The following is a 14,468-nucleotide window of genomic DNA, read 5'->3' on the forward strand; positions in this document are numbered from 1 at the left end:
CTCATCTACCCAGCCAACCACGCCATCACAGAAAGCTATCAGATTGGTCAGGGATGATTTCCCCTCGGTGAATCCATGCTGACTACTCCTGAGAACCTTCCTTTCCTCCACTTGCTTGATGGTGACCTCCAGAACGAGCTGCTCCATCACCCTTCCAGGCATGGAGGTGAGGCTGACCGGCCTGTAGTTCCCTGGGTTCTTCTCGCCCTTTTTGAAAACTGGAGTGACACTGGCCTTCCTCCAGTCCTCGGGCACCTCTCCTGCCCTCCAGGACCTTTCAAAGATGATGGAGAGTGGCTTGGCAATGACGTCTGCCGGCCCTCAGCCAAAAGAACCCCCAAACAACGCCCAGACGCCTGTTCGCACCCCCTGGGGTGCCCCGGCCGTTGTCCCCCCGGCCATTGTCCCCCCGTACCTCTCGGCGGCGAGGCTGGAGATGCGCTCAGACTGCAGGGCGGAGAGGGAGGAGTGCGAGAGCTCGGGGGGGTACCGGACCCCCGAGAGGTGCAGGTGCATGGCCGAGGGGTGCAGGGGCGGCAGCGAGCCCGGCGCCGGCAGCGGGTAGAACGGGGACCGCAGCGCCGACAGGCAGTACGACTCGTCCATCCTGGAGAAGACAGGGATGCTCAGCGCGGGGTGGGGGGAGGAACCCCCAATTCCCACCCCAGGGAGCGATCCATGGCAGGACAGGGGCTGCCTTCTGCCGGGAGGGCGTTTGGAGAGCCCCAAAATGCCCTCAGTGCAGCCCACCCGTCCTCCCGGGATCAGGCTCCCACCTCCCCAGCCCCCAGGGCTCGTCCCCCCGCCCCCGGAACCCACGGGACCCCCCCAGCCCCAGCTGGGCGATGCCCACCTGAAGGCGGGGTGCGGGAAGGGGTGATGTGCCAGGTAGCTGGGGTGGTAGTACGCGGCGGGGTCGAGGCCGAGGGGCGGCAGCGAGGACATGCGGAGGTCCTCGGCGGTGTGGTAGGGACGGAAGCTGCGCAGGTAATCCTCGGTGGGAGGCACCACGTGGTGCACCGGCCGCTGCAGGCTGGGGGAGCAGGGGGGGACGGTCACCATCGCAGCCTGTCCCCCTGGGGACACGTCATCCCCCGCCGGGATGCTCGGTGGGACCAGACCTCGCATCCTGCAAACCCCCCCGCCCCCCAGCCATCGCCGCCGGACTCACTTCAGAGGAGGGAAGCGGGAGTCCTGGACCACGGAGCTGGGGGGGAGCCCGAAGGAGTAGGGTGTCCCCAGGAGGTGGGAGGGGACGGCGGGGCCCCCCGCCTTCTCCTGCGCGAGGGGGGGCTCCGAGATGAGACGCTCGCGGCCGCCGCTGCTGCTGCTGCCTCGAGACCCCGCTTCTTGCTGGAAGGCGAAGAGGCAGAAACGCCGAGCCGGGCGTTAGGGGCCGGCAGGGACCCCGAGAGGAACGGGGGGGTCCCTGCTGTCTCCCCACCCGGAGACGCTCGGCGGGCCCCCAGCGTGCCCACGGCACCCCTGCCTGGCACCGGTACCCAGGGGGGGATGCGCCTGCCGGAGCACCCTCCCGCACCCAGGCTGGGGGGCCGTGAGGGTCCGGGGGGTCTACGGCGGGGGCACCGGCGGGACAGGGGGTGCTGAAGCCGGGGCAGCACTGGAGGTTTAGGGCCCTCTTTGCTCTCCAGAGCTATGAATCACCCGGGGGGACGCAGACGCGGCCGGTGGACACCCAGCAGCCCCTCGACAGCGTCCGGGAACCGGGGCTCAGCCCGGCATCGCCCCCAGCCCCGCAGACAGACCGGCATCGGCACCCCCATCCCACCGCGGGGCCCCCGCCGTCTCCCGGCAGCTCCCCGGCGCCGGGATGAAGGTCCCCACCCCCTGCGGACAGGGAGGGACCCCCCGGGAAGGGGGCACCCCTTGGGGTGACAGGGGATACCCCGCAGGGTCCGGCAGTGGGGGCAGTGACCTCCGGCAAGGCACGGCTGGGTTTAAAAATGATCATTTTTCATTGCCTCTTCTCCGCTCCGCGGCTGGAGGAGGAGGATGGCGGCATCCCCAGCACCCCCCCGCCACCGTGCATCCCCTCCCCACCCAGCCCCGGCCCCCAGACCCTCCGGGGCAGGTCGCAGGGCCCCGGCCGTCGGGGACGGTCCCCAGGTCACCGCGGCCGGCACGAAGGGCGTCCCCCCTCCCATCGAGGCTGATCGTGCGTGCCAGGCTCTGCTCTAATTACCTCCCCGTCTCGGGGCGTCACGCTGCGGGCTCTGCCAGCCCGTCACCCACGCTCGGGCAACCCCCGTGCCGCGGGGTCACCGGGGAGCAGGGGGGGCACCGGGGTGGGCAGCACCCAGACACCCCACGCACCCTCCGAGCACCCAGGGATCGCAGTTCAATTTCTTTTTCTCCCCCTCCCACCCCTCCTCGGCGCTCCTCGTTCTCTGCTCTGTGGTTTAATTAGTCTTTCCAAGTGGCATAATCCCCCCGGGAATCTGCCTGTAGCGTGCGGAGGAGAGGAGAGCCACTAACGATGCTTCTTAATTAGCTGCACACCCCCCCCCCCCTCCATCCTTCTTCCTTGTGCTCCCCTCTGGATGGCAGCCCAGTGACGATGGCAGCCGGGGGACGATGGCAGCCCAGGGACGATGGCAGCCCGGGGACAATGGCAGCCCAGGGACGATGGCAGCCTGGGGATGATGGCAGCCCAGGGATGATGGCAGCCAGGGGACGATGGCAGCCCGGGGACGATGGCAGCCCAGGGATGATGGCAGCCCGGGGATGATGGCAGCCCAGGGACGATGGCAGCCCAGGGACAATGGCAGCCCAGGGACAATGGTAGCCGGGGATGATGGCAGCCGGGGGACGATGGCAGCCCAGGGACGATGGCAGCCCAGGGATGATGGCAGCCGGGGGACGATGGCAGCCCAGGGATGATGGCAGCCCAGGGACAATGGCAGTCCAGGGACGATGGCAGCCCAGGGACGATGGCAGCCCAGGGATGATGGCAGCCCAGGGACAATGGCAGCCAGGGGACGATGGCAGCCGGGGGACGATGGCAGCCCAGGGATGATGGCAGCCGGGGGACGATGGCAGCCCAGGGATGATGGCAGCTTGGGGATGATGGCAGCTTGGGGACATGGCGGGGAGGAGAAGGGACAAAACGGGGGGCAGCCCCGTGGTCCCTTGGGAGCAGCGCGGCTCCTGGCACCTCGGGCCACGGCTGGCACAATCCGTGCCACGCACAGCACCCCACACCCGCCGTCCTTCGGGGGGGAGGACCGGGCGTCCCCCAGCCGCGGCCGTACCTGTCTGCCCTCGCTCCTCCAGACCCCGTTGACCGTCTTCGTGGGCGCGATGGTGACGACGGGCGGCGTGCTGGGCACGCTGTGCCCCCCCGGCGGCACGATGATGGGGCCCATGGGGCCGCGCTTGGGCGTGCTGGCCGGGGAGCTGTGGTTGGTGGCCGGCGAGGAGACCGGGGACGACTCGCTGCTTATTGAGGACCCTGAAAGGAAATTAAAAATTAAAATAAGTGGGGGAAAAGGCAGCCATTAGCCAGCTGGAACCGACCTCCAAACAAGCCGAAGCCATCCCACGCCATCCCGGCTGCAGGGCCCAGGGATGGGGCAGGGGAATGCACGCAGGGCGGTGGGCGTCCCTCCAGCCCCCCAGGCTGGACCCCCACCCTCCCATCCCCGGGGCGGCCACGTCTTCCCAAGTTGAACCTGCAGACTCCTTAACGGGGCTGCAAAAGTCAGGGCGCGCTGAGCTGGGGCACTGGGAGATGCTGGGAGGAAGGTGTCCCCCCCCCGTAACCCCTGGGCAGGGCTTTGGCTTTATTTGCATAATAAATCTGTATTTTAAATGATGCCCACCCCGGGGATGCTGGCGATATTTGCAAGGGAAAAATGAAAATGGAATTGAAGCTGCGAGCGCGACGCAGGTCGAAAAGCAGAGTTGGAGCGGAAATACAAATCCGACGTTACCAGGGCACACGGCGCCCGGCGTCGGCTCCGCAGCGCGTCGCCTGCTCCCAAAACCCCGCCGGGCAGCCGGGGGGGTGCTGCCCCCCAAACCCTGCTCCCCCCAGCCCCGAGCCTGGGCCAGGGGGACGTTTCGGACGTGCTGGCACGGACAGGCTACCGGCCACCACGGGCTGGCCCGTGGCCCGCGCCGGACGCCAGCCGAGAGGGGACAAGGCTCCCCATCCCAGCACCGAGCCTGGCTCCCCTCGGCGTGCAAGCGTGCAAGCCGGTTCCCTGGAGTGTGCAAGCCAGCCCCTTGCCCTGCAAGTGTAAAAACTGACTCTCCTGAGTGTGCAAGGTGTCTCCTTGCCCTGCAAGTGTGCAAGTCGGCTCCCTGGAGCGTGCAAGCCAGCCCCTCGCCCTGCAAGTGTGCAAGCCACCTTCCCTGGGCGTGAAAGCCAGCCCCTCGCCCTGCAAGTGTAAAAACTGACTCTCCTGAGTGTGCAAGGTGTCTCCTTGCCCTGCAAGCGTGCAAGCCGGCTCCCTGGAGCGTGCAAGCCAGCCTCTTACCCTGCAAGTGTAAAAACCGACTCTCCTGAGTGTGCAAGCCGGCTCCTTGCTTGGCAAGCGTGTTCCCCTGTGTGCGCAAGCAGCTCCTTGCCTTGTGAGCACGCGAGCTGGCTCCCCTGAGCGTGCAAGTCGGCTCCTCACCCTGCAAGCGTGCAGTTTGGCTCCCCTGAGCGTGCAAGCCAGCTCCTTGCTGTGCAAACCAGCTCCCCTGAGTGTGTAAGCCGGCTCCTTGCCCTTCCAGTGTGCAAACCAGCTCCCCTGAGCGTGTAAGCCAGCTCCTTGCCCTCCCAGTGTGCAAACCAGCTCCCCTGAGTGTGTAAGGCATCTCCCTGCCCTCCCAGTGTGCAAACCAGCTCCCCTGAGCGTGTAATCGGGCTCCTTGCTGTGCAAACCAGCTCCCCTGAGCGTGTAAGCCAGCTCCTTGCCCTCCCAGTGTGCAAACCAGCTCCCCTGAGTGTGCGAGGCGTCTCCCTGCCCTCGCAGTGTGCAAACCAGCTCCCCTGAGCGTGTAAGCGGGCTCCTTGCTGTGCAAACCAGCTCCCCTGAGCGTGCAAGCTGGCTCCTTGCCCCTCTAAGCAGAGAAGCCGGCTCCCCCGAGCGTGCCAGGCACCTCCTCGCCCCGCAGACCTGCAGCCCATCTCCACCGCGCTCCCCGCGCCCCTCGCCACGCTGGTCCCCAGCGCTGGGCAATGCCGGGACGCGCCGCGGCCGGGAGCGTCGCAGGGCATCCCCGGGCAGCGGGCAGGACGCTCGGCAGAGCCGAGGGGCCGAGCGGAGCAGCCCGCCGCCGGCCGGCCCGCCTGATTAATTATTCCCGAGTCACAGAATCACAGAATCACAGAATTGGAAGGGACCTCTGTGGGTCATCTAGTCCAACCCCACTGCTGAAGCAGGGTCACCCACAGCAGGCTGCACAGGACCTTGTCCAGGCGGGTCTTGAATATCTCCAGAGAAGGAGACTCCACAGCCTCCCTGGGCAGCCTGGGCCAGGGCTCCGTCACCCTCAGAGGGAAGAAGTTCTTCCTCGGGTTCAGACGGAACTTCCTGTGCCTCAGTTTGTGCCCGTTGCCCCTTGTCCTGTCACTGGGCACCACTGGAAAGAGCTTGGCCCCATCCTCCTGACACCCACCCTGCAGATATTCAAGCGATCCGGAGAGTCGCTCCGGATCGCTTGAATTTCAAGAGCGGCGAGACCCGGGGCCGGAGCACGGCGGCCGGTGACAAAGGAGGCGGCCGCTGCGGGTCTGACCCCCGCTGAAGTCTGTCTTGTCAGCGCAAGGCCAACAGCAATTAGCAGCCTAATCCCCTCCGAGCGGGGAAGCCGCTGCTCACCACGCGATAGCGGTAACAATCAATACCATCACAATGAGCCCGGCAATTAATGAAGCTAAAGTCTTACTTCAGAACCTTAATTCTCGCTGTGTGGCTTTAAACGGGAGGGTTTGTGATCGTTATAATTAACTGGTGGTATTCAGCCAGGAGTTAGTCAATGAAACTAATCTGGATTGGAGATGACAAGAGGCACAGTGTGACGGTGTCACCTTTGTTTTCTGACCTCCCGCTTCCCGCTCGGCGATAGCAGATTAGCGGCCCGGGCTGACAGGCAAAGGTAATTAACAGCTGAGACCCTGAAGAGGAGGGGGGGGGACAGAAAAGGGCCGGGGGGGGGATAAAACCGACCCTGCAGACGGCTGGGGGTAGGACGGGAGGCAGGAGCCCCCAGGCAGGCGACGGCTTCGGTGGCTTCCCGGGGTTTTGGTGGGATGGAGTCGGTCGGGATGAGCCCCCGCATCCCGGGATGTCCCTGCGGACAGCCCAGCTGCGGCACAGCCACCGGCACCACGGCAGCAAACCTGTCCCCAGCCCATAAAGCCGGAGAAAAGCCGCTGACCCAGGGCGGGCCCGGCCGGCATCGCCCCATCAGCTGCACCGGCCACGGCAGAGCAGCTCCCGGCAAGGGAAGGGAAGCGGGGAGAGGATCTGGGGCCCAAGCGACTCGCGTCCCAGGGGGGAAAAGCACGGCGTGGAGAGCCGCCCCTCCCCAGCACGCAGCCCTGTTGAAAATCTCCGGGATGAATCACAGAATCACAGAATAGTAGGGGTTGGAAGGGACCTCTGTGGGTCACCCAGCCCAACCCCCTGCCCAAGCAGGGTCACCCACAGCAGGCTGCACAGGACCTTGTCCAGGCGGGGCTGGAATATCTCCAGAGAAGGAGACTCCACAGCCTCCCTGGGCAGCCTGGGCCAGGGCTCCGTCACCCTCAGAGGGAAGAAGTTCTTCCTCGGGTTCAGCTGGAGCTTCCTCTGCTCCAGTTTGTGCCCGTTGCCCCTTGTCCTGTCACTGGGCACCACTGAAAAGAGCTTGGCCCCATCCTCCTGACACCCACCCTGCAGATATTTATAAGCATTTATAAGGTCCTCTCGCAGCCTTCTCTTCTCCAGGCTGAACAAGCCCAGCTCCTTCAGCCTCTCCTCGTAGGAGAGATGCTCCAGTCCCCTCACCATCCTCGTACCCCTCCGCTGGACTCTCTCCAGCAGCTCCTCATCTTTCTTGAACTGGGGAGCCCAGCACTGGACACAGTACTCTAGATGAGGCCTCACCAGGGCAGTGTAGAGGGGAAGGAGAACCTCCCTCGTCCTGCTGGCCACACTCTTCTTGATGCACCCCAGGATCCCATTGGCCTTCTGGGCAGCCAGGGCACACTGCTGGCTCATGGTCACCCTGTCGTCCACCAGGACACCCAGGTCCCTCTCCGCAGAGCTGCTCTCCAGCAGGTCCACCCCAAGCCTGTACTGGTGCATGAGGTTGTTCCTCCCCAGGTGCAGGACCCTGCACTTGCCCTTGTTGAACCTCATCAGGTTCCTCTCTGCCCAACTCTCCAGCCTATTGGGCAGCCGGCCGGGCGAGGATGGGGTTTTTTTCGCAAACAAAACACGCAGTGATTACGGGGAAACCCAAACAGAACGCAGCTTCTTCTCTCCAGCACCACAAGATCCACGCCAAAACCCACCGACGTCCCTTCGGATGGGCTGAGCGGCACGGCAGGAGGGCGAGCCGTGGCGTGGGGGGGAAGGAAAGGCAAAATAATGCCCCCCCAAACCCAAGCGACTGCCCCGAAGCAGGACGTCAGGCTCCAGAGCAGGCAGCCGGGGAGGGCTCGGAGCTCAGAGAGAGCCCGAAGCATCACCGAGACCTGGTCCCCTCGGCACTGCGGGCACCCGGGGTCCCCGCGCGCTCCCCTGGGAGCAGCCGGCCCCGGAGGCTTCGGGCCACGGCCGTGCTGGCAGATCTGGCAGCTGGGGGGGGGCTGCTGGGGGGGGGCTTCCAGATGGCGCTTGCAAAAAAGGTCTTGCAGAAAGGGTCTTCCAGAAAAAGACCTTGCAAGAAAGGGTCTTCCAAAGAGGGTCTTCCAGAAAAAGACCTTGCAAGAAAGGGCCATCCGAAGATGGTCTTCCAAAAAAAGACCTTGCAAGAAAGGTCTTCCCAAGAAGACCTTGCAAAAACAGGCCTTCCAAAGAGAGTCTTCCAAAAACAGGCCTTCCAAAGAGGGTCTTCCGAAAATAGAACTTGCAGAAAGGGTCTTCCAAAGAGGGTCTTCTGAAAAAACACCTTGCAAGAAAGGGCCTTCCAAAGAGGGTCTTCCAGAAAAAGACCTTGCAAGAAAGGGTCTTCCAAAGAGGGTCTTCCAGAAAAAGACCTTGCAAGAAAGGGCCATCCGAAGATGGTCTTCCAGAAAAAGACCTTGCAAGAAAGGTCTTCCCAAGAAGACCCTGCAAAAACAGGCCTTCCAAAGAGGGTCTTCCAAAAACAGGCCTTCCAAAGAGGGTTTTCCGAAAATAGAACTTGCAGAAAGGGTCTTCCAAAGAGGGTCTTCCAGAAAAAGACCTTGCAAGAAAGGGTCTTCCAAAGAGGGTCTTCCAGAAAAAGACCTTGCAAGAAAGGGTCTTCCAAAGAGGGTCTTCCAGAAAAAGACCTTGCAAGAAAGGGCCATCCGAAGATGGTCTTCCAAAAAAAGACCTTGCAAGAAAGGTCTTCCCAAGAAGACCTTGCAAAAACAGGCCTTCCAAAGAGGGTCTTCCGAAAATCAAACTTGCAGAAAGGGTCTTCCAAAGAGGGTCTTCTGAAAAAACACCTTGCAAGAAAGGGCCTTCCAAAGAGGGTCTTCCAGAAAAAGACCTTGCAAGAAAGGGTCTTCCAAAGAGGGTCTTCCAGAAAAAGACCTTGCAAGAAAGGGTCTTCCAAAGATGGTCTTCCAGAAAAAGACCCTGCAAGAAAGGTCTTCCCAAGAAGACCCTGCAAAAACAGGCCTTCCAAAGAGGGTCTTCCAAAAACAGGCCTTCCAAAGAGGGTCTTCTGAAAAAAACACCTTGCAAGAAAGGGTCTTCCAAAGAGGGTCTTCCAGAAAAAGACCTTGCAAGAAAGGTCTTCCCAAGAAGACCCTGCAAAAACAGGCCTTCCAAAGAGGGTCTTCCAAAAAAAGACCTTGCAAAGAGGGTCTTCCAGAAAGGGCCTTGCAAAGGGTCTGGCATCCTCCCCAGGGACCGAAGCGCCCAGGGGGTGGGCAACAACCCGACAGGGAGCACCGGCCGGCGGGAACACCGGGATAACCACGGTTTTGCGGCACAGCAGCGATGCCAGCAGCCTCCTGCCGAAACGCGCCGCAGCCCGCGCCGGGACGAGCTGCCTCCCCCCGCAGACGCGGGACAGCCCCAGCCGTGCCCGCAGGACGCGCTCCCCGCGGCGCCGGGCACCTTGGGGTGCTCCAGCAGCAGCTCCCCCCCCACCGTGAGCTGCACCCCCACGGGGGGGGGGTGGGATGGAGGATGCGGCACCGGGCCATGGGGCTACCATGGGGGCACCCAATTTTCCTGTTTAGCCGGGCGATTCGGGGTGGAAGGAACAGATTTGAGGAGCCTCTGGGAAAAAACCAGCATTTTGGTGAAGCGTGGGGGGAGGGAGGGACAGGCCCCCCCGCGCCGCGCTCTCCCAGACCTTCTCCCGGGGTACGGCGAGTGCGCCGGCGTTCGGATGACTCCGGCTGAGTCGCGTTTCTAAACGGCCCCCTCGAGACACGCCGCCGGGGAAAGACACGAGCTCGGGAAGCGGCCAGGAATCGTCGCCTGCCGGCTCCTGGGCGGTGGTGGCGGGGAAAGGCGCTCAGCATCCCCCCCCCGGCCTTGTCCCCGTCCCCGTCCCCTACCTCGGGGCTCCTCGGCTTGCTTGGCGAGCTTGCGGAGAGCGGCGGCGAAGCTGGAGGAAGGTGCTGCCTGGACGGACAAAGTGCTGCTGGCCGCCGGGCTGCCATTGGGGACGATGGAGCCGTTGAGCGGCGAGGGGGTGAGGGGGCTGACGGTGGCGGTGGTGCGGGTGGCGGTGGAGAGCATCCCTAGCGACGGCGACTTCGGCTCATGGCTCATGCCTGCGAACGAGAGCAGCCCGCGTCAGGCGGCGGGACGCGGGGCGGGAGAGCGGACCCCCAGACCCCCCCCCCGGGAGCAGGAACAGCCAGCAAGGACGAGCGAGACCTTCCCTCCGGGTCACCTCCCCCCGCCCCAACACGGACCCCGCGTCCACGCGGTGGGGGGAGGCGAGCTGGAGGGCACCAGCCCACGGAAAACCAGGCGAGGCGGGGGGCGGCGGCGGCTGCCGGTGTCCCACGGCCCCGCTGACCCCAGGCAACGGCAGGAGGGGACCCAGCGGGGCCCCGTGGGGAGGGAGAGGGTCTTCTGGGGGGACATCGGGTCCTTCAGCAGCCTGATGGACCCAAAGCACCACCACCGCACCCCCCAAGTCCTTCTCGCTGCACCCCCAAATCCCCAGTACTGCATCCCCACGCCGGTCCCCAGCACCCCCAAATCCACCGCACCTTCAGCCCCCACCGCGGCACCTCCGGATCGCCAGACTGCACCCTCAAACCCCCCACATCGCACCCCCAGACCCCCCTCACTTCATACCCGAGGTCCCACCACCGCACCTTCGAATCCTCACCACGGCACCCCCAAATCCCCCCCCCACGGCACCCCCAAATCCCCCCCCCACAGCACCCCGGCTCCCCACCACCGCACCTTCAAATCCTCACCTCGGCACCCCAAGTCCCCCCCGCTGCACCCCAAAGCACAGAGGTGCTACAGTGGGCCCTAAGGGTGGGGGTTCGGGTGCTGCTGAGCGGGAGGGTGCAGCCCCCCCCGGGCCCCCCCCAGCTGTCACAGCCACCGCGCCAGGGCTCTCCAACCTCCCAAAACAGCAACTGCTGATGTCAGGGCCCTTAAAATAGACTTCCAAACGAGCAGCTTCATTAACACCAGCCTAAAATTAGCCCCGCTCCCGGGCGGGCAGGCGGGGGGGGGCGAGGGGCAGCCCCCCAGCTCCCGGCGGGGCTGGAGGCAGCGGCGATGCCGGAGACCCCGGAGCATCCCGCAGCGGAGGGGGGCCGGGGCCGGGGCGGGGGGGCTGCCAGTGCCACTCAGCGCTGATTAATCTTTGCCCCCGGCCCCCCGAGAGGCGGCCGGCGCGCTCCCCTCTGCCCTCATTATCCAAGCATTTATTAACTCCGTGCTCTCAGCCCCTGCCTGCCGCCGTGTCGACACGCTCGCCTCGTGTCAATCCATTACGGAGCAGCTGGGAAGCCCCCCCGCCGCGCTGGCCTGGCACCCCCGGGCTGCGCGCCGGCCCGCGGACCCCCGGCGAGCGCGTGGGGGCTCCCCCGGCGAGCGGGGCACGGGGGTCTGCCCGCAGCACCACGCACCCAGACGTCGTCCCAGCGGGCTGCAGCACCCCAGGCACAGCCTGGCATCCCCCGGGCACTGCCCTGCACCCCCTGGGCACGGCTCCATGCCCCCCAGGCAGTGCCCCGCGTCCCCAGGCACTGCCCCACATCCCTACAGCACAGCCCTGCATCCCCCAGGCACAGCCCTGCACCCCCTGGGCACGGCTCCATGCCCCCAGGCACTGCCCCACATCCACAGGGCACAAACCTGCATCACCTGGGCTCTGCCTGGCATCCCCTTGGCACAGCCCTGCACTCCCTGGTCAATGCCCCACGTCCTCAGGCACTGCCCCACATCCACAGGGCACAACCCTGCATCCCCCAGGCACTGCCTGGCTCCCTTTGGCACAGCCTGGCATCCCCTTGGCACAACCCTGCACCCCCAGGCACAGCCCTGCACCCCCTGGGCATGGTCCCACGCCCCCCAGGCACTGCCCCACATCCCCAGGCACGGCCCCACAGCCCCCGGGCACAATTCTGCATCCCCCAGGCACTGCCTGGCTCCTCTTGACACAGCCTGGCATCCCCTTGGCACAGCCCTGCACCCCCAGGCACTGCCCCACGCCCCCCAGGCACTGCCCCACATCCCTACAGCACAACCCTGCATCCCACGGGCACAGCCCAGCATCCCCCAGGCTCTTCCCGGCATCCCCCTGGCACAGTTGTGAACCCCCAGCCACTGCCCCACGCCCCCCAGGCACTGCCCCACGCCCCCCAGGCACTGCCCCCTGCCCCCCAGGCACTGCCCCACGCCCCCCAGGCACTGCCCCATGCCCCCCAGGCACTGCCCCACGCCCCCCAGGCACTGCCCCCTGCCCCCCATGCGCTGCCCCATGCCCCCCAGGCACTGCCCCACGACCCCCAGGCACTGCCCCACGCCCTCCAGGCACTGCCCCCTGCCCCACAGGCACTGCCCCACGCCCCCCAGGCACTGCCCCCTGCCCCACAGGCACTGCCCCACGCCCCCCAGGCACTGCCCCCTGCCCCACAGGCACTGCCCCACATCCACAGGCACTGCCCCACGCCCCCCAGGCACTGCCCCACATCCACAGGCACTGCCCCACGCCCCCCAGTCCTGCCCCACGCCCCCCAGGCGCTGCCCCCTGCCCCCCAGGCACTGCCGCCGGCCCAGTCGCGCTCCAAACCGGTCCTGCCGCTCCCACCCGGTGATAAAATCGTCGCCTCCGCCCCGGCCGGGGCCCAGGCAGCGCCGCTCGCCCGCCTCGTCCCGACCGAGCTGGCGTCCGTCTGTCCGGGCGTCCCCGGGCTGCCTCGGCGGGGGAAACTGAGGCACGGAGAGACGGACAGGCGCAAGCATCCGCGCGGGGCTGGGGATGCGGGGCCAGGTTGCGTCCCCCTCCCTGGTACCCTGACGCTGGCGGGGTGGGGGGGTGACACCTCTGCGTGGGGGCTGGGGACGCTGGGACACCCCACGGCGAGGTGGGGCCCCCCCCGGCTCTCACCCTCCTCCCCGGCTGCCTCCCCGCCAGGCAGATCCGGGCGGAAAAACAGGTCAAGCTCGGAGCCCGGCAGCAGCCCGGGGTCACGCCAGCGCTTGCCTCACCGGGGCGGGGAGCCGAACCCCGAAACGGGGCAGCGTGCCCCCCCGCTGCCCCCACCCCCGTGGGGGTACAGGGAGAGGGGCTGGCACCCCCCCCCGCCATGTACCCGCCACCCTTTCCTGTGCCACCGCAGCTCCCGGCACCCCCTCCCGCGGTGGCACCAGCCGTGGGGTTGGCATCCTCGGCGGGGCAGGACCCCCGGGCTGGGGGGAGGCGGGGGGGTGGGGGGGGTCCCTGCTCCCCGCATCCCGGCGCAGGGCTGGCAGCCGGGAGCTGGCAGCGTGCCATCGTCCCCCCATCTGCTCCCGAGGACGCCGGCGGGGGTGTTGGCAGCGGGAGCAGAACCAGCCCGGCTGCCTGGTGGGGCTGGGGACAAACAAACGCGGTGGCAGCCGCCGCGGGCACCCCGGCACCCCGACCGGGACACGCGGCGCGGGCAGGTTGGGCACCCTGGTTTCAGCCCCCCCCCCAGCACCCCGCTCCGTTCCCAGCTCCCCAGCGCCGGGACTGGTAATTTATTGCCAAACGCGATCAGGCGGCAGCTCCAGCCCCCGGCAAACGGAGCGGAAAACAACCCCAGTGCGGCCGAGGGAGCAGGGAGAGATGAGCATCCTCATCCTCATCATCCTCATCCTCGCCGTCCCCCGGGACGGACGCGCGCCCGGCTCCACGCCCGCCGCCCCGGACCTCGGCTCCGAGGGGTCCCCGAGGAACGCGGGGTGACGCTCCGTGCCCCCCGCCTCTGCCCTCCTGCGTCCCAGCGCCCCGGCCGCCGCGCGCGGATTCTCAGCGCTGATGGTCCCGCATCGCCACGCACCCCCCGCACCCCCATCTCTGCCCGAATGCCTGGGCAGGAGGGGGGCAGGGGGCCAGGGGCAGCGCGTGCCCCTCGTCCCCCCCACCACGCACCCCAGCACCCCCCAAGAGCCAGCAGGCAGGGGACGGGCAGGGGACGGGCAGGGGACCCCCTCCTCGCCCCCCGAGCCGCCCCACGTCTCCCACCCCTCGTCACAGCAGCTCTGCCGCCGCCCCACGCTCCGTTAATTAATTAATGAACTGATGGCTCGCAGCTCGCGCTCCTGCCTCCCTCCCCACCGCCCGGACGGGGGTGGCCGGGCTCGGTGTCCCCAGGCGTCCCCAGGGACGCAGAGACGCGGGCACAGCCTCTGCCCGTTCTCAGGGTCCTCGGGGGGGCCCGGGACCCATCCCCAGAGCACCCCCAGCCTCGGCTGGCTCCCCAGCACCCCTGGAGGGGTCCGGCTGGGTCCCCCGGGGCAAGCAGCACCTCGTCGGCCAGGGACGGGGTTCGGGGGTCCCCAGGGGAGCCTGGCACGGCCGCCGGCCCCCAGCGCCACGAGCCGGCTGGGTCTCCATCGACCCCTCCTCCATGGACCACCGACCGGCAAACGACCGCACGCAAACCCATAGCGGCTCGTCCGGGGGGCACAGCGCCGGGAGGGGCCGGGGCTGGCACCGTGCCGGGGGTTCCTCTCCCTTCCCGTGCCCAGCCAGCCCTGGCACTCTCCAAGCCCGCCGGGCATGAGGCCGGCGAAGCGTTCCCTTCACAGCAACCTTCTTCCCATTTCTGCCCTGGAAGAGAGAGCTGGAGGCTTCGAAAAGACGGTGCCTGGGCACTG

At 66.7% G+C, this 14,468-nt stretch overlaps 1 protein-coding gene across 1 annotated transcript in view; it reads right to left on the bottom strand.

The window, feature by feature from the left end:
• The window catches only part of GSE1 (Gse1 coiled-coil protein), a 111,629-nt gene that overhangs the window by 10,376 nt on the left and 86,785 nt on the right, over positions 1-14,468 (bottom strand). The window contains 5 exon segments of the mRNA XM_075433553.1: positions 416-607; positions 854-1,033; positions 1,172-1,353; positions 3,273-3,472; positions 9,704-9,922. Coding sequence (XP_075289668.1) covers positions 416-607; positions 854-1,033; positions 1,172-1,353; positions 3,273-3,472; positions 9,704-9,922 — 973 coding nt within the window.

This window comes from Opisthocomus hoazin, chromosome 12 (genome assembly GCF_030867145.1).
Source record: "Opisthocomus hoazin isolate bOpiHoa1 chromosome 12, bOpiHoa1.hap1, whole genome shotgun sequence".
NCBI lineage: Eukaryota > Metazoa > Chordata > Aves > Opisthocomiformes > Opisthocomidae > Opisthocomus > Opisthocomus hoazin.